A 19,098-nucleotide genomic window follows, 5' to 3' on the forward strand; every position below is an offset into this window, starting at 1 on the left:
ATAAAAAAAGATTTCATTTTAATTGTTTCTCTAACCACGCTTATCCCCACATCTCCACTTCCAAAGGATATTAAACAATTTTTCCTTAATCTTATAAAAAATTACATTTTCCTTGACACATTTTGTATGCACACAAAATGCATACAACATGGCATAATGAAATTGGTTTTGCTCCAAAGCCTATGATGTTTTATAATTACCACAACTTTCTACATGGAAGTAATGAAAGCTTAGACTGAGATGATAGCTGTGTATACAAAAAGAAAGTTGATAAAATTAAGATATTAAAATAAAGATATAAGATTAAGGTGAAAAATAACCCCAAAGTTTTCATTTTAAGATATTTGAATAATAGGTATATATACTACTCTTAATAAGAAAACATCAAAAGCAATAAGGATAGCCACAATTTAAAGATTTATTTATTTTTGTATTTATTTGAGAGGAGAGTGGCAGAGAGGGAAGGAGGGAGAGAGAAGAGGGAGAGAGACAAAGAAAGAGATATCTTCTAACTACTGCTTTACTCCTCAAATGCTACAACAGAGGGGAACAGGACAGGCCAAAGCCAAGAGACACGAACTCTATCTAGGTCTCCCACATGGCTGGCAGGGACCCAAGAACTTGAGCAATCATCATTTTTTTGCTTCCTAGGCACATTAGAAGGAAGCCAGATTGGTAGTTTAGTAAGTAGGACTTGAACCAGCACTCTGATTTGGAATACAAGAATCCAAAGAGGTGGCTTAACCCTCTGTGCCACAACACTTGCCTTGGGAATAGCCATTTTTGTGTGTATATATTTCTTGTATGTGAAGCTCTGAGTCAAGAGCCTATGCACATTTTTCTTACTTAAAATTCACATGAGTAGATGTCATTACTCTGCAATTAAAGAAACTGAAGCTTAGAAAAGTTAAATAACTTGAGCAAGCTCACCTAGCTTGTAAGTAGGGAATCAGGTATTTTAATCCGGTTGAGTCTAATTTAAGGGCCACGATGAATCCTAATGCTGTACTTTTCTATTCTTTGTATCAGTTATGATCAGTGTGTCTGTTATTCTCAAAGTATATGTGCCTAACTAAAATTTCATTTAGAAGGGTTCTATGAACAAATATGTTTGAAAAATGGTCTGTACTAATTACATTTTCATCTAAAAAGTTTATATTACATATTATCATAGTAAAGGCTCTGAGAAATTCTTCAATATGCTAATAATATTTACTCTTCAAATTTAGTTAAGCAGTTATTTCTATATTTTCTTTATAGTTCTGACAAAATACCACCAAAATACTTCTGGACATGCTTTCATTGTAGATACAAATAAGAGAATATAAAGAAAAACAAAATAAAAATAAGAAATAAGATTTAATCTAGTTCATGAGAACTTACGTGTTTATCAAAAACAAGAAAAATCATTTATATAGAGGAAACTGCATAATAGAGTTCAACAAAAATTATTCTGAGCAACAGAAAAAGGTATATTTAAAATATGCTGGCTGTAGTGCACATCAACTCCCTGTGCATTGGATGTTGTGACCAGTGGGGTTGGGCAAGAATTAATACGAAAGGCTTTATGGAGGAAGAGTGTTTAGTGTACTGCTGGTTAAACTGCACTTGCCAACGATCAAGATATAGCAACTCTAGTAAGAAACAGTGGAGTAAAATACATTTTGTTATCCTGCTGTCTGCAGTTCTGTACATTGCCTTCTTCAAGTCTGAGCTTCCCTCCCATAACTTCCCAAACTTGCACTGTCAATAGATCCTCCAGTGTTTTTCCACATATACTTAACAAGTGCTCAGATGTCTGAGAGTATAGAAGTCCACCGCAACATCACATTCTCCTACTTCCCAATAAAGTGTCCCTGAATTCTTTACAAAGAAATCAGACTCCTCTGATTAAAGTAATTCACATTATTCTATGAAAGACAGTTGTAATTTTCCCTGTAAATAGTCATTGAATCTAAGAATCTGAGATTACTTTGATCATAAGACACAGCAATTTTTAATGAAAAATTTAAATTGAAATGTCAGTTTCAAGATACCATGGATTTTAGGACACATCTAAATTTCAGATATATTAATATGTGATAAAATATGAGGTTCAGAACTGATAAAATTCTGTATCAGAGATGAATAGATAAAGGAGAAAAGGACGATGGTAATTTCTCTCTTTCTCTCTCCCTCTCCCTCTCTCTCTCTCTCCCTCTCTCACATTTTTCTAACATATACTCTGTACAAGATATTCTGATACATGTGTTGGGGCCCTACAGTATTTAAGTTCAAAGAATTTGAGTTCCCATTACAGAGTAAGAATAAGTAACAAATAATTATAATTTGGTTCACCCAGAAGAATAAAATAGATACATAAGATCATGTTTTAGTGTTTGTTGTTTCTCCAACAACTTGTAGGCACTCAGTATTTACTGAACTGCCCTAAACTGAGCAGAAAATTCTTTTGCTTTTATACAGGCCAGTTTCTTTTTTGGAAAAGTCTAGGTATCAACAGAAGATAAAAGCATCCCCATATTCAGGCAAAGAATATAAATTCCCTTAAATTCACTGCTAAATTGCATTTCTCCTTCCAATGCCACACTTCACACTGGCCAAGCCACTCTAATGAAAACAGGCCAAGCAAGTCTATCTATCACCCCTGCAGCCGGAGTGCACCAAAGACATGAATCTTAGAATGGAGGCCTCAAATGATGTCAGATGATGGAAGAAACGCCAGTCAAACCTGCAGCACTGACATTACTCAGCTCATGATTCAGAGCCTGCTCAATGTGACATTGAAAATGTTAGCCAACAATTGTATGCTCTATTTAGGCAAACTATGTGGAAATCCCTAATTTATATCAGAGAGACATATTTTTTTCCAGGAGGATTCCGGAAGCGTTATCTGATTGTGGGCTTTGCCTCATCACTCTTCTCTTTATTGTTTGACCCCAAAACACTAGACAGATCAAAGGCAAACAGATTGAAAATATGACAGGTCTAATGGAGATTTTGTACCTTTACAGCATTTCCCTGATTCTAATAAGGCTTTCATTATGGGAAGACAACACATTAGACTTTAATCATGGCAAGTTTTCCAAACACTTGAACTGTGGTAGCACAATAACTCCTTAACAACTTGCAAAGAAAATGTGTCTGATTGTTATAAAATTGTGTACTAGAATCTGATGTTGCAATGTTGTGCTGGAGTTATATGTGTTTGCCTTTCCAACTACACTCAGCAGCTTTAGGTTGGTATCCAGAAATTCACCCTGATGGAAGTATTTACACCACAAAATTGATAAAACTTACAACTTTTTTTTCCCTACACATTTATCTCTATTACTATTGCTGACAGAAGAAAGGTATACAGATCTTCCTCACTAAGACCACCTAAAAGCACTCTCTATTTAGAATAAACACTACTCCATAAGAAAAATATTCCTGCCCCAAAATAGCTACCCTATGTCCTGGGTGTAGAATCCTTGGATAAACTCACCTTTCCCCTACCTCTTCTTCATACCTTTGGATCCACACCACAGAATTGATGATTCCAAAAAGAGAAGAAACCCCTTTGACCTTGGTATTTCATATTAAGGTTTGTGTAGATTTTCCTGTTTATTGGTGGCTACTTTCTAAAGTGATGTGCAGTGCCTTCCATAAGATGCATCATTACTGTAAAACTACAAAAACCATTTAATATTTCATAAAAAACAGAGAAATAACTTAGAAGGGAGACGGATACAATTGAAAACCTAAGCTAAGGTAAACTACTGAAGGTGAAGACACTTAATTTCAATAAAAAGTAGCCTCCTAGTGCTGCTCCTCAATTTTTAGTAGTCAGCACACAAAATATGGATCAGCATTTATTTTCAAAGATGAAAGGATTCCTAAGAAAGGAAGATATTCATCTGAACACAAAATAGAGACATCGAGTGCTAGAATTAGGATCTCAGACACAGTTTTATTGACCTTTCTGCTGAAGAGGGAGTTTTTTTCTACAAAACCATTGTCAGATCATCACCTAGGCCTGGAAGACTTCAAGAGACCAGGAATTCCTGCCCCATGAATTGGTATGCACCTTTCCTTGGATACAGGTAACTATCAGCAGCTTTTGTCTTAACAATGATCCCAAATATTGATTTTTGTCAGTTATGCACAGGGCATCTAGTCCTGCCTCTGTACGACACCAGCATTACATTGTTCACATGGCCATCTCTTGAGGTAAAAAGGTAAGCCCCCTGTTCCCAATCTCTTCTTCTTCGGGTAAAACATACACATTTCCATCAGTCATCAAATGATTTTCAAAGAAACTCTGGAAAGACACACAATGAATCCAAGAGGCATGATACTTATATATATTTTACACATTAAATGCTATTTTCAGGAATTTGACATTAGGTTATTATAGGTGATAACCATAGCTAGTTTGATACTACAATTTTTGTATACTAAAGTATTTAAAATGTACCAAATCTGGAACAGTATTAAACATAATTTAACTTTTTTTATATTTTGGCCGGTGCAATAAGATGTCACAGAGCACTGGAACCATTTTTAAGACCTTATTTTTTTTTAATGTGGGGCAAAGGTATATAGAAGTGCTGGTGAAATGAAATGTTCTATAATAAAATGAAAATTTCTTTAGCAATAACTAGAGGGTTAATTGAAAGAGGTTTTTTTTCCCATTCCAATTCTCTTCTAATTTAGTATTGGATCTACTTCTATTTTCCTTCTTAAACTTTAATCAACATTTTTAAGTTTTTATCAAAAGCCTAAAATCCAGTAGTACCAGCCCTGTGAAGAAAAGGTGGAGGAATTTGCAACCAGGGAACACAGAAAATTCATGTTCTCATTTAATTGTCCTTCTTGTCAAAATATAATATACCAAGAAATTGCCTAAATTTAAATCAAAAAGGAGTGTTGGGGAAAGTAAGACACCAAATACAAAGAAATCTTATAAACAATTTGCCCTAGAATAAAATAGAGGCATTGAGGAGCCAATTCACACATTTTCCTCTTTAGTTTAGACTGCAAGGCAATTTTAGGTATGATCATGTTATATTTATTTGCTTTGTTTTATTTGGGACCAGGAACACTAATGGAAAATGAGCATTTGAGCAGAAGCTTGGTGTACGCCTGGGTTTTTATAAAAGTGTGGTTAACTTCTTTTCATTTTCAATTTTTCACCCTTGGCTCTTTTCTTAGCCTATTTACAGCAACTAAAAGGATTTCCAGACATTCAAAAAAATTGCAATAAAATACATCCCAGAAATAGTACATTAGCTCCAAGACCACAGGAGGACCTTCTGAAAACCAGTGACCACTAACCTGTTTTAAAACAGCATTGTTTTAAAACCATTAAACATCTCAGCATTAAAGACCAACCGCTGTTGTCATCAAAAAGTGTAAAGAGAAATATAACTGACCTTCAGAGGAGAAATATGAGACTGCAAGACATATCCATGGACATTTTCTATTTGGGACAGGTTCTTTTCTGACACGTGCACGAGTTCCGGGCCCCTTACTTCGTGGGTTAATCGAGGTAAGGAATGATCATGTGGAGCGTCCTCATCTTGGTATCGATACTTCTAGGAGAAAAGGCAAGAAAGAAAAAAGCATTAATGTTCTCAAATGGTACAGTCTGTGCTTCATATTGTAACTTCATTAATAGGACACAGTGTATACCTATTGTTGACTCAATCGAGCAGGCTTCTGAGACTCCTGAGTTGGTCACCACAACCCATCAAGTGCAAGCACAAATGAACCAAATCAACCAATGTTGATGACTTATGTTTGTCCAATCACATAGTCTCTTTGGCAGCCAAGGTTTTGACACAGTGGGTTAAGCTGCCACCTGAAATGCTGGCATCCCTTTTGCGTATCAGCTGAAGCCCTGGCTGCTCCACTTTCAAGTTATGTTATCTCCTTACTAATGTTCCTGGTAAAACAGCAGAAAATGGCTCAAGTCCTTGGGCCCATACCACCTACATTGGAGACCTGGATGGAGGTCAAGGCTTCTGTCTTCAGCCTGGCCCAGTCCTGGCTGTGGTGGCCACTTGGGGAATGAACCAATAGATGGAAGATATCTCTCTCACTCTCATTCTCTCTCTCTCCTCCCTCCCTGTTCTCCCCGTTTCTCCTTCTCGCTCTGTAATTCTACTTTATTTATTTATTTATTTATTTATTTCTTCATATTCTTTCTGTTTATATGCTATAGAGGGATGACTACAAATGAGACTGAGAAAATTTACTTCAGTAGCTGAAGAGGTAACTTTCCAAATGAGCAGAATAGCTAAGAATGTGCTAAAAAAAAGTCTAGGTCATGAATGGGGAAGAAAAAAAATGCTGAGCAAGAAAATGGATTTCTGGTATATGCCACTCAGAAAACTTCATTTAGTTTTGCAATTTGTGAAAGGTTCAAATTCCCTTGGAAATGAGAAATAAATGTCATCCATATTATTTATATTAATCTCAAAGAAAAGACAACTTTCTCTTATGTTATCCCATAGGAGGAGTGTTGATTTGGGTCAGATTCCAGGATAAAGATCACAACTTCTAGGAATGCATCTCAGTTTTAAAGACTTGAGACATAAAGGGTCTGCCTATTTTCAGATCATTCCCTGAGATGAAATAGACAATAGTCCCTTCTCTATTGTCCCCCTTATCTCTTAAGCATTTTCCCTTCTCTTGCCTCAGATAAAGGTCATTGTTTGAATCTTGTAAGCAGGTCTCAGGAAGCTAACTTGAAGGGAAAGGTTAAAGAGTGGTCTGTGGATGTTGGTGGTAGGATGGAGCTCCGTGCTATCTGTCTGTCTGCCTCTCCTTTTCTCCATTTTTCCTCTGGAGCTGCCCGTTTAGAGTCTCATTATTTCAAGGATGTTCACCTACCTGGGAATGAGAAAAGGGACTGTTCTCCATCTGATTCCCAATTTAGGCAATAAAGTTTGTGTTAGGAAACTGGCGCAGTTTTAGCCAGGTGGCCGCATGGCCCAGCTACCTTAGCCAGGCTCCACCCCCATCCTAATGGGATTCTCCCTGCTCCAGCTTCCCTGCCCGCCCTCAGGCAAAGTTTTAAAAGGGCCTGTTCCTGAACACGTGCTCTCTTGGCTCTCCTCTCCTGTATTCTCTTGGTTCTTCTCTCTTGGCTTCTCTCCTGCTCTCTTTGCTCTCTCTCGGCTCCTCTCCTCCTCTGGTCTCCTCTCCCCCCTCTCTCTCTCTCTTACAGTCTCCTCTCTCTCTGTATCCTTCGCTGCCCTTTCTGGTCTGTTGGTGTTCCCCAATACACCCTTTCCCTTACTCCAGTGTTCGGTATGTTTTGCGACGGCTAACATTAATATATAACAGTTTGAGCTTGCTTTGCTTTGCTTTTGCTCCCTGTGCACAACATAGGGATTTTCAGAGAAGATGTACATATCATCATATCACCATCTCAGTCTTAACTGACATGTCTAAGCTCTTCCCAGTGGCCCAACAGTTACTTTAGCACATCAACTCATTAAAAACATATCTCTTACAAAAGCATACCTCTATTTTTCACTCATTATTCAGATTTTTAAAAATAAGATTTCTTGGATGTCAGCTCTCAGTCTGACTCAGAGCCTGACAGTAAATGAATCACCCCATGGAAGATAATGCAATATGCTGTCCACTCTTACTCAGACAATGATTATCAGTATTTATGTTTTCCAGGAGGCTTTCTACAACGTACCAAATTATGTTAGTCTCAAAGCAGAAATGTAATCATTCTTAGGTATGATGCTCCACTTTATCTCAGAGAAAAAGAACAGAGAAGTTAAGGGACTTGTCTAGGGTCACCTTACTAGTGGACATCAGAGCTGAGGCCTTGTCCAGATCATGTGACTCTGAACCCTCTTTCTTCTCTCATCAGCACCTCCTCTATCCCTGTAAGAAGGAAACCCCAAGTCTAATAATGGAACTGGCACCTTCGTAGAAAACCGATCGCTGATAATACACAATAAAATGAGTTTAAAACATTTCTGTGAATGGCAGACACCGTGCTTCTGTTTTTCTAACCCTATGAATAATTTTGAAAGTTAGTTTCCCTCAGAAGCACGTATCTACAGTTAAATTCATTCTTGATTAGTTATTGTGGAATAATGTTGTATATATTCCATTGCTAGTTTTTCTTCTTTCCAACCCATCTACTCTTACATCTGATCCCCTTTTCAACTCTCTCTCTCTCACAGAAGCACTGTAATCTATGCAGGAACCTAAGCCAGAAAAGTAGGAGTCAATCAGACTCCATTCTCCCTTTCACCCTCTACCATCTGACAATTTAGTACATTACTTAGTCTGCCTGATTTACATCCTAAATTATTCTTGAATCTACTGCCTCCTTATCCTCCCACCTCTGACACCCACCCAGCACCAGTACCAACACGTCTGCATTCAAGTTCCCACCAGCTTTCAGCGTTACTGCAGAAACAGCCCTGGGTTCCCCAGGCTGCCTCTGGGACTGCCCCCTTCCTATTCATTCTCTACACTGTGCCAGGGGACTTTCTGAATTGCAAACTGACAAAGTATTTCTTAAAATCCCCCAGCACCCCTACAGTACAGAGTTTAAGTGTCCTCCCAGGCCATAAGCTGACACCAAACCCCACTATATGAACTGAACCTCCATTACTTCCAAATTCCTTTTTCTCACCCTCTCATCTCACAAATTGTGACATGAATTTCAGCAAATAATTACCATTTTGTAAGCTTATTTTAAATTTTGTGGTAAAATTCATGTAATATAAAATTTTACCGTCTTAGCCATTTTAGGTATACAAGAATCATTTTCTTTCACAATGGATCTCCAGAACTTCATTTTGTGGTTATTTTGTAGCTCCCTATACTCTCATAATCACAACTCTCATGCTATGTGATTGTATACTGTCTGTGTTTTTCATTGAAATATAAGTGTTGTGAGTACTGGGAATACATTGGTATTGTTCATTCTCATATCTCTAGTCCTTAGACAAGTACCTATCATACATGCACAATAAGTATTTATGGAATGAAGTAATAAATGGCTTTCAAACAAATGGATGAAATGGGTGTGAGTTACTTAAGACACGAAACAATTTCTGGCTACCGGACACAACTATTTTGTTTTATAGCATTATAAAATCAGTTCAGCAGAAGACAAATATCGTTTTCTTGACATATACTGAACTCTTTATTCCTTCAGCAGAACCAAAGTATTGATTTGTAACACTAAGACTTTCATTAAAACCACCACTAATACTAATTACTAATGCTAATGCTAATAGAAAAGAAATACAAACACTAAATATAATATTAAAATTCATAAGAATATCAGGTAGAGTCATAATGTAAGAAAACATACTAAATGTTTTATATGAATAATCAATTGAGCCCCCAAATGGAGCTGATATTTCCAAGGCACCTTTGAGGGATTTTGTATTGCCTGTAAGAAAGGGGGCCAGCATTTGGGAAAGGTTCTATTTTAAAATCTGTACCTTTCTCTTCTTTTTTCAGTTTGGTCCATTGTAGGGGACTCTGGATTGAAAGAACATTTATAAACAGATATTTCATATTGCAGCTCTAATGGGGATAGAGGGAGAAGTGTTCAAGACAGAGAAGACATGTATATTATTTATGTCTACATGTCTTAGTTAATTTGTCCCTGACATATGGAATCCTGCTCCCTTCCCACTTCTTAAGTTTACGTTCTTCCTGACCTCTGGGTTCCATCAGTCAAGCATTTTAAGGTCCTTGAAAATTACATTGTGTGTTACCTCCTTGGACATATTCTTTAATTACCAAGCTTGAAAAGATATGCTTCTTGTATGTTCCTACAGTTTTCTGCACAGATTTCTATTAGTAAATAACAATTTCATATTGTAAAGGCCTCTTCTTGTGCCTATCTCTCCTACTAATCCTTGGGTGTTTCAAAAACAGAGATGGTAACATGGTTATCTCTGAATCTCCAGCACCTATCTGACAACTGACCTATGGAAAAAGATCAGTAAATGTGAGTTGACAGAATTAAACTTAAATGGCATCATACGATCCACCTCACCAAAAATCCCTGAAAGCTGAATCTGCATGCCACAATAGTCATACTCTCTTTCTACTGCGCCTCCACACAGATGGAGAAAGGCTAAGTCAGTTTGGTCAGTATATTCTGCTGATCCTTGGGTGACTCAGATCCATTGTGAGCTGCCTAAAATCCATACAGAGAAGCCCAACTTGCCTATTCCATTCCTGAACATTCTCCAGCACAGTTAGGAATCTGGTGCTCTGTTGGCACAGTGCATGACAACTGAGTCAGAAGTTAGAAAAATTTCAAGTGCTTATAAATGGAAATCCGGGTTTATCTCTGTTTTTGCAAAAAAAAAAAAAATTGCCCTGGTTCTCCCTCCCATCAGGAATTGGCACTGTATTGATGAAGGATATGTGTGTGTGTGTGTGTGTTGTGTGTGTATGGAAAGAGAGCACAGAGAGCAGAGGAGAGCCATGTCTGTGTGCTCATGAATATTCATTAACATTATAATACCTAATAGTGAACATTTTTCATGAACATTTTGCTAAGAATGTTAATAAAATTTATCTCATTTAAGAAATAGAGCAATGTTATCAATCAGGTGCAAAATTCAGGAAGATGTAAGGCAACTAGCTCCTCACACAAAGCCTAACATTTAGGAAGTACTCAGAACTAGTTCATTTCCCTGCTTCTGTCGAATACACTGACAAACAGCATTCTCCGTGTCAAGTCTCATCTCTCTCTTTTTACTTTCTGCTCTTTGAGGGTAGTAATCCTGACAAATCTTTGCCTACTGCACGTCATCAAGCCAGCACACTAAGTTGTGTGTACACAATAGGTTCAGTTGAGTGACTGAATGCTGCCACTGGAAGAAAGCCTCTTGGTTTTAAAAATGTATTTGGCAGAAAGAAAGCACATATTTTAGAAACATAAAGTCAGTAAGAAAATGAAATATACAAGAGACTTGCAGAGGGAGTGATGATCTGTAAGAAATAAGTGAATGCAGCCCAGGAAACAAAGAAAAGCAAGGGAGTGAAGAAATCAGATTCAAAAAATGAACTAATGGAAATGAAGCTTTTCACTTCATTTCAAAACTGTAGACATTTATGTGTCACAACTGAGTTTGCTCATCCAGATCCTGCCAATCACTTTATTTTAAAGAAAACATTTTGTTTAATCACTTTTATATTCATTTTTAGAAACTTCATCTGATAGAGACATGTGCACTATGCAGTCAGCATGCTCTATTTTCCATATCCTTCTTATTTTCATGATGTCTTAACCTCTCTCTGACCTGAATGCCATCCTTATTATGTGTCTACTGCATCCTCTCTCCAGCTCATTGCCGTTCTCTCTGGAGGGAATGCACAGGATAAGAAAAAAGGAAAGCGAGGAGAAGATGGAGTGTTTAGAGCTGTGATTATATAAGTCTTTATATTCATTTCATTCATTTAAAATAAATTCTGTAAAGGATATTTGGACTGCGGTAGGGTTATTTCCTCTTTCCTCTCTGTTATGCTGATCCATTCTCCCAGAATGATTACTTACATGTTTTAACTCTGAGATGGAAAGGGGCTAGACAGCAGGAACAAATGGGGGCCAGTGCTGTGCCCCAGAGGGTTAAGTTGCCACTTGTAACACCAGCATTCTATATTGTAGTGCTGGTTTGAGTCTTGGCTGCTCCTCTTCTGATCCAGCTCCCTGCTAATGTGCCTAAGAAAGCAGTGAAAGATGGCCCAACTATCAAAGAAGGATGTACTCTGAAGGGAGGAGAGAACATCCACTTTGCTTATGGTCATCTCCAAATACTGATGGAATCTATGGTCACAGAAGGCTTCCATAGCCTTGGCAGCCCATGGCAAGAGCCTCAGGTGTCCCTGACATCATAAATAAGAGTGTTAATTGTTAAGGAAATAGCAGAAGTCACTGTGCACTTACTGACCTCCATCCTTAATGAGTTGTACTATGAGAATAGACTGCAAATCTTGTTCTCAAACTGTACTCTATATGTTGTGTGTGTGCATGGCTGCAAACTGTTGAAATCTGTGCTTAACATGGAATTGGTCCTCTGTATATAAAATCAAATTAAAAATGAACCATAATGAAGAAGGAGATGGGAGAGGGAGGTGGGATTGGAGTCAGGGTGGGATGGCAGGTATGGGGTAAAGAACCACTATATTCCTAAAGTTGTATCTATGAAAAATGCATTCATTAAATAAAAACTTAAAAGAAAGATGGCCCAAGTAGTCGGGGCACTGCCACCCATGAGAGAGACCCAGGTTGAGTTCCTAACTCCTGGTTCTGCCTTGGCCCTGCCCCTGCCACTGCAGTCAGCTGGGTTAGTGAGTCAGTGTGTAAAATACCTCTTTCCCTTTGTGTCTCTCTCTGTCTCTCTGTAACTCTGCTTTTCACATAAATAAACATTTTTAACCAATTATAGCAGGAACATAAGATGAGGAAGAGCAAAACAGCCCGTACGTAATGTTCACCTTCCCTTCTTCAAGGAGGCCTCTGACTGCTCAGCTCAGGAGGTCCTCTTCTCCCCACCACACTGCTTCCTGGCTCAGCGCCTTCAGAGCATCCTGTATTCATTCTGCATGAAGCTTGGCACATTCTTATTTTCATTATCTATTCCACATTTATTTCATATTTATTCATATTTGCCTTGCTCTTTGGACTGCAAACTTCTTGAGATCAGGACCCAACTTGATTGGTTCACTGCTGACCCCTGGGCTACAAAGCTGACCCCTAGGTAAATGTTCATTGAATAAACAAGTAGTGCGTAGTCAAATCTATCTTCAAAATCTATACTAGTAAGAGAGCCAAAGATCACTGATTGCACCATCTATTCACCCTTCAGAAAAATGACACACAATCAGCAATACAGCTGACCCAACGAAAGATTGAAAGAGGAAATTTTCCAGATTTGAAGTAGGATGTAATAGTACAGATAGGAGAGATGAAAACCTCTCCCAGGTGCTTCATTTGAATTTTTTCAAACAAAATTCACAAATGAAAGGAAATACTTTCCTGCTTTTTGCCACAAAGAACAGGACAAGCCAGGATGTTAATTAAATTACAAATCAGCTGTCTGCTTGCAGCTGACAGAGCTTTGTGTGCTTCCAAGCAACGTCAGATATTTTAAACCCTCTGTAATTACCTACAATGGAGGAGCAGCCAGGAAGAGTGCTTTCATGAATATTTAATGATCTTAAGATTCTTTTTAAAGCACGGGTGATTTAAATAATCATGAGAGAACTTAATCTAACTCAGTGCTGCCCTCCATCTGGTAACTGAAGATGCTGGAATTGTAGCCTGGTAGGAAATGCAGTCCTAAGACTCTGAGCTAGGCCCAGGATCTAGGGTAGGCCAGGCTGACCCAGGAGAAGTAACTGTAGAATTAAATACACCTCAAGCTCTCTGAGCAAGTCAGAAGGCAACCATGACCTATGAGCTGGCAAAAGAATAGGTAGGAAATAGTAAAATTAATGTATACCAGATGCTGTGCATTCAGATTGTTCTTTACAATGGAAAACAAAAGCAAAACACTTCCAGAAACATTGCCTCAAGTAATTCTATGAAGAATTTGATAAGAGAATTGTCACTTTGATTTCCAAATAAGAAAACAGTAACCCACAAAGCACTAAATAAATGGCAAGCTGGGTCTCAAACCGATACAGTCTATTGACTCCAAAAGCCAGCTCAATATAGTGGAAAATTCATGAATTCGGGTTTGTTATACCCTTTCATAGCTATGCTACATTTCTCAAGTTGCTTTGATTGACTAAAGTTAAAAGCAAGAACATAGTATCCACTTCAAAGAAATAGGAGGATTGAATGAAGATATTATATTCCTGGCACATAGTAGTAGGTTATTTTCTTTAAAATATTTATTTTATTTATTTGAAAGGCAGAGTTACAGAGAAAGGGAGAGACACTGAGAGAGAGATCTTCCACCTGCTGGTTCGCTCCCCAAATGGCTACAATGGCCAGGGCTGGGCCAGGCCAAAGGCAAGAGCCAGGAGCTTCTTCTGGGTCTCCTACATGGGTGCAGGGGCCAAAGGACTTGAGCCATCTACCCCCTAACATTTGAGGCATATTAACAGAGAGTAAGATTGGAAGTGGAGCAGCCTGGACTAGAACCGGCACCCATATGGGATGATGGCATTGCAGGAGGCAGCTTTACCCGCTATACCACAGCACTGGCACCAGGTAGGCTCTTGACAAATGTTAACAGCTCTCCTTTCTTGAACTGTCAAGCCCTTTGCATTTTGTAGGTTTGGTACAAAATGAATAAAGCAGTCCTTAATAGTGAACAAAGTTTTTCAGATGGTTAATACTGTCAGCAGAACAGAAAAAATGTGAATGGTCATTTAGAGGCTCCAAAGACGTGCATCGTTTCTCTTATACTGTACTAGAGTAACTTTCTAACACATCAGTTTTATATTAATTTTTAAAATGCCCCCCATATACTTGAAAGGCAGAGCGAGAGAGAGAGAAAGAGAAAAGAGAGAGAAAGAGATGTTTTCCATCTGCTGATTCACTCCTCAAATGCCTCTGCCTACTAAAAGCCAGGAGTTTGGAACTCCATCTAGGTCTCCTGCATGGGTAGCAGGGGCTCAGACACTTGCGTTGTCATCTGGGTCCTCACAGAATATGCCTTAACTGGAATCTGGATTGGGAGCGGAGGAACTGCACCTGGAAATGACACTCCAACAGGGGATGTGGGCATTCCCAAGTGGTGACTTAACCCACTGAGCCACAACAATCACCCCGTTAACATCGAAGTTTTAGAGCAGTGGCTAAGTGGGCAGGTTCTAGAGTATGTGTGTATGTTCCATTATACAGTCACAGAAATGTATTCAACTCTCGGAGACTTGGAATTCTCAATAGCACACATGGAACAGTGCCTACCTCACTGACTTTTTGAGAAGAACAAGAAAAACAAAGTGTGGCAAGGTGAGTAGCTACTTAATGTCAGCTATGATTATTTCACTGGAACATTAGATTCTTTATTTGATAACAAAAAATTTTGGAAATGTAAAAAAAATAACTAACTGAAAGAGAAAAAATTCCTTTTCTGTTGTTTCCAATTTCTCCAAAGCCTGAAACTGTAATTTCTCCCTGACACATAGAATTTAGGTTCTAATCACATAGCACTCAGGGTCTTCATGTTTGAAAACATTCTCCCATTTTTGCATCTAAGAAGAATTTATTTAGCACCTACTCTGTACCAGATAATTTTACCAAAATGCTAGGGATTCAACAGGGCATGAACAATGTACAGTCCCTCCCTGCCTTTTGCTCTCGATGTCTTCTCTATCTCTGATAACCTTCATAACTATTTTCACCTGTCTATTGCTCAACCTTCAAAATTTAGTTCACATATGATTTCTGCTCAGATGTTTCCCCAGACACCCAAGTTTGGTTAAGTATCTATTTTTTTTTCAGTACTCACATAATTAGTACCTTGAAAACTTTATCTTATTTCAAAGCATTTTTGTATCTACTTTTCTTTTAAAAAAAAAAGATTTATTTATTTATTTGAAACTCAGAGTTACACAGAGAGAAAGGAGAGGAAGAGAGAGAGAGGGGGAGAGAGAGGTCTTCCATCTGATGGTCTTCTATCCCCAGTTGGCTGCAACGGCCAGAGCTGTGCTGATCTGAAGCCAGGAGCCAGGAGCTTCTTCTGGGTCTCCCACGTGGGTGCAGGGGCCCAAGGAGTTGGGCCATCTTTTACTGCTTTCCCAGGCCATAGCAGAGAGCTGGATTGGAAGTGGAGCAGCTGGGTCTTGAACTGGCACCCATATGGGATGCCGGTGCTTCAGGCCAGGGCATTAACCCACTGCGCCACAGCAATGGCCCCTATGTATCTACTTTTCTCATGAGAACTGAAGGAGTTCGTGATTCACTTTTGTATCAATAGCAAGCCTTCTGCCTGGGACCCAACGGGCATTCAACAAATGTTTTTGAACTGAATTACACCCAATGGATATGTAAGTTCCTCAGACTCCTATGTATTCCACCATGCCCAGCACATCCTGGAAGTACCATGAACTCAAGAAAATTTTCTGGATGCTAGGGGAGATCTGCAAGTGTCTCATTAATACAATGAAAAACTGGTATAGTTTGTAGCATACAGGTTATGAAGCATGGTTATTGTGGGATCTGGTATCTAATGGAGAGAACTGTGCAATCTTTGAATATGCTAGTGGCTTCTTGAGCAAAAGAATTGAGAGAAATAAAAGCAGTCACATGCCAAAAAGGAACTGAGTATGGTTCTGTTTTTTTGTTTCTTCTCTGCCAGTGCTGTGTTAAAGTAACCCCGAAAGCACAACACACAACTGAGGCTATCCCAAGTATTTTTACCCAAGACTCTTTAAATCCCAGGCCAATGATTTGACACACATATGACTGCAAAACGTCAAATACATTAATAGATTAAACATGATAGCATGCATTCAAATGTATGCAAGGCAAGAACACACACTAATATGCTGACTGTGGTAATTTTTATTTATTTATTTTTGAGCTTCATGTATGGCTTGGAACAATATAATTAACTTTAAAAATAGAATATGTAAGATACAAGCAGCATTTGCTTGGTATTTAGTGAAGAGAGTTCAGTGTGCTGTAAGCTCTGTGGTAAGGAGAAATCATCCAGCCCTGGAGGATGGTCATGCACATTCAGTGGAGTTAACGTTGAGAGCTGATTGACGGATGCCAGCAGAGTTACCACCAGCTGACAAACAAAGGAGGGACGGACGAGCTGGGGCTGAACTTTCAGGGGAGGAATAAACTTGAAGTCAAATTGCTTTGGTACTAAGAAATCAAAGCGATGATTTGGGAACAAACTCAACAATTAGTCTGTCAATTTGCAGCATAATTTCAAATACCGTCTGAGTAACTCTCTAGGGCTCACTGCCACTGAATTTAATCAAGGACCAGAAGATCTGTGGGCAGTCACTGTCTGACTCAATCCACCAGCTGGGCAACTGCTGGAGCTGAGAGGGAGACGCACTCACTACTGACAGCTAGAAGCATGCTCTGCTCAGTGCATCTGGGGCCCCCCAAAAAGAGAGTGTTCAGCAAAATTCTTTGTCAAGTGATGTAAATTCCATGAACCTCAGTTTCCTGGATTTGAATTTTGTTCCTGCCACTAACCAGCAATGTGACTTCAAGCAAGTATGGAAGCACTTTGAAATCCAGATCATCATTTGTAAATTTGGGTTAATGATACATGACATGGATGCTATGGGAAAACTGATGAAATAACATGTACAGAAGTTTTGGGAAAGACTGTAACTCCTGATAAGTGCTTGGGAAATACAAGTGTCTTCCTAGTTATCTGTCAAATATTCATCTTTTCATGTATAATATTGTAACAAGGATCAACACACACACAAACTCATTTATTCATATTCTCAACCCAGATTTCTTCCTATTGTAGGGATCTGACTACCATTCTGCCATAAGCGTAGTAGCATCACTACACAACACAAGATCTCTGGGAGAGGCAGACTGATCTGCTAAGGCTTTATCTCCACAGCTCTGAGACTCAGTGGAGGTCATCTCTTTTCTGCAGGAGTCCATCTTACCTGCCCTACCCATGCTTCCATCTAGATTTCCGTCCAGCAGACAGAAAGAAAACTAAGATACACGTGCTGAAGTTGTCTTCACTGCTCACTCAATCCTCTCTTCTGATCCCTTTGAGTCTCTGTACCATAAATCGCACCTGTGGCATTGGGTTGGTGCAAGTCTAACCTTTCCATTCACATCTGACTTCTCAAGATGAGACCACTTGCCCCCTGTACCGAGGGCATCTCCTGGACTCCTTCTGGCTAGTTGTGTGCTTGCCCTGGTTTTCCTGGGCAGCTTGTCTTTATACTTTATAATCTGTGAATCCATAAAGACGAAATTCCTTTCCTCATAGGAAGCACCATTATTTGCTCATTAAATGAAGTGTTAAATATGCTATGCCCTAATCATTAAATGTTAAGTGCTAGTAATATAGAAGTTACAAAATGGAGTGGGGCAAACATTCATGTTCCATTAGAGCTTAAATTCTAGTTTCATTCGGCAATGTAGCTCTTTGCCTGAGTTCCCTTTGTCCTCAACAGGCTTCCTTTACCCAGCGGCAGCCGTGAACAATCCTCTCCATTGGAGGATACCAGGAGCCCCAAGTAGACCACCACTCCAAACTGTCTCCGGCAGAAGTGCAATGGGCTCGATCCATCCAGCTGCTCTTATCTATCTAGCTGCCTTTGTTCCAGAGAACCCCATGATGAGCTGATGTCAGTGAATTGGAACATGGGGCAGGGGAAGGATTAAGGCAGAAGTTGTGGTCTACACTCTGACATGATTAGCGATGGATTTCAAAGAAAGATTATTTCCCAATCAGACCCTGTCATGAAAGTATGAATATTTCAACAAATGAAGTTGTATTATAGTCTATGCTTTATTACATTTATTTAAATATTCCCCAAGTAAGATATATAAGAAATGCTTTGGGGAGGGGATTTTTATAATTTACCTAATTATGCAGTTGAATGTGAAAGCAAACAATGCTATTTTGTGCTTATTAGAAACTTCAGATATCAGTTTCATATCAAGAAAAAACCCAGACTTATCCAATTTCTTGTCCTGGTACCCTGCTGGGAACTGACAATGTCAACTTTCAGATTGATGTTTATGATATAACTTACAAATGTATTCATGCTTTATAGATATTAATTTATTTAATGCTTACAACAAATTTATGAAGTAGTTCCTATTTTACTTCACTCAATTTGGAAATGAGGAAATAGATGTAGAGAGAAATTTAGTAATTTGTTCATACAACTAGTGGATAAACAGATTTTATACTTCATGGTCCTCATAATGCCTACCTTTAACTCAAACTGTACTGTCCTTCAAATATTGTATACTACATATGTTCTGACTCAGATATTTCTTCTAAGTCTATTAGATAATTTGATCCTTTGAAATCTGTACATTTCCTTTTATCCTTGGGTGGGCCACAGAATATAATTAGGAAAAAGTATCCAGAAATAATTTAATGATACTGCCACTTCCTTGTGGCCCAAATACAAAGCTAT

General features: G+C 38.6%; 1 protein-coding gene across 13 annotated transcripts in view; it reads right to left on the bottom strand.

Annotated features, from left to right (window-relative positions):
- Positions 1–19,098, bottom strand: part of DLG2 (discs large MAGUK scaffold protein 2) — a 2,253,656-nt gene that overhangs the window by 1,143,568 nt on the left and 1,090,990 nt on the right. For 10 of the 13 annotated variants that reach the window (XM_051821188.3, XM_089332011.1, XM_051821160.3 and 7 more), the window contains one exon: positions 5,415–5,576. In XM_051821188.3, coding sequence (XP_051677148.1) covers positions 5,415–5,576 — 162 coding nt within the window. The remainder of the gene's footprint in view (positions 1–5,414; positions 5,577–19,098) is intronic. The other 3 variants (XM_089332056.1, XM_051821241.3, XM_089332035.1) reach the window with 1 other exon arrangement.

The sequence above is a fragment of the Oryctolagus cuniculus genome, chromosome 1 (genome assembly GCF_051225735.1).
Source record: "Oryctolagus cuniculus isolate XC-2025 breed Fujian yellow rabbit chromosome 1, ASM5122573v1, whole genome shotgun sequence".
Taxonomy (NCBI): Eukaryota; Metazoa; Chordata; class Mammalia; order Lagomorpha; family Leporidae; genus Oryctolagus; species Oryctolagus cuniculus.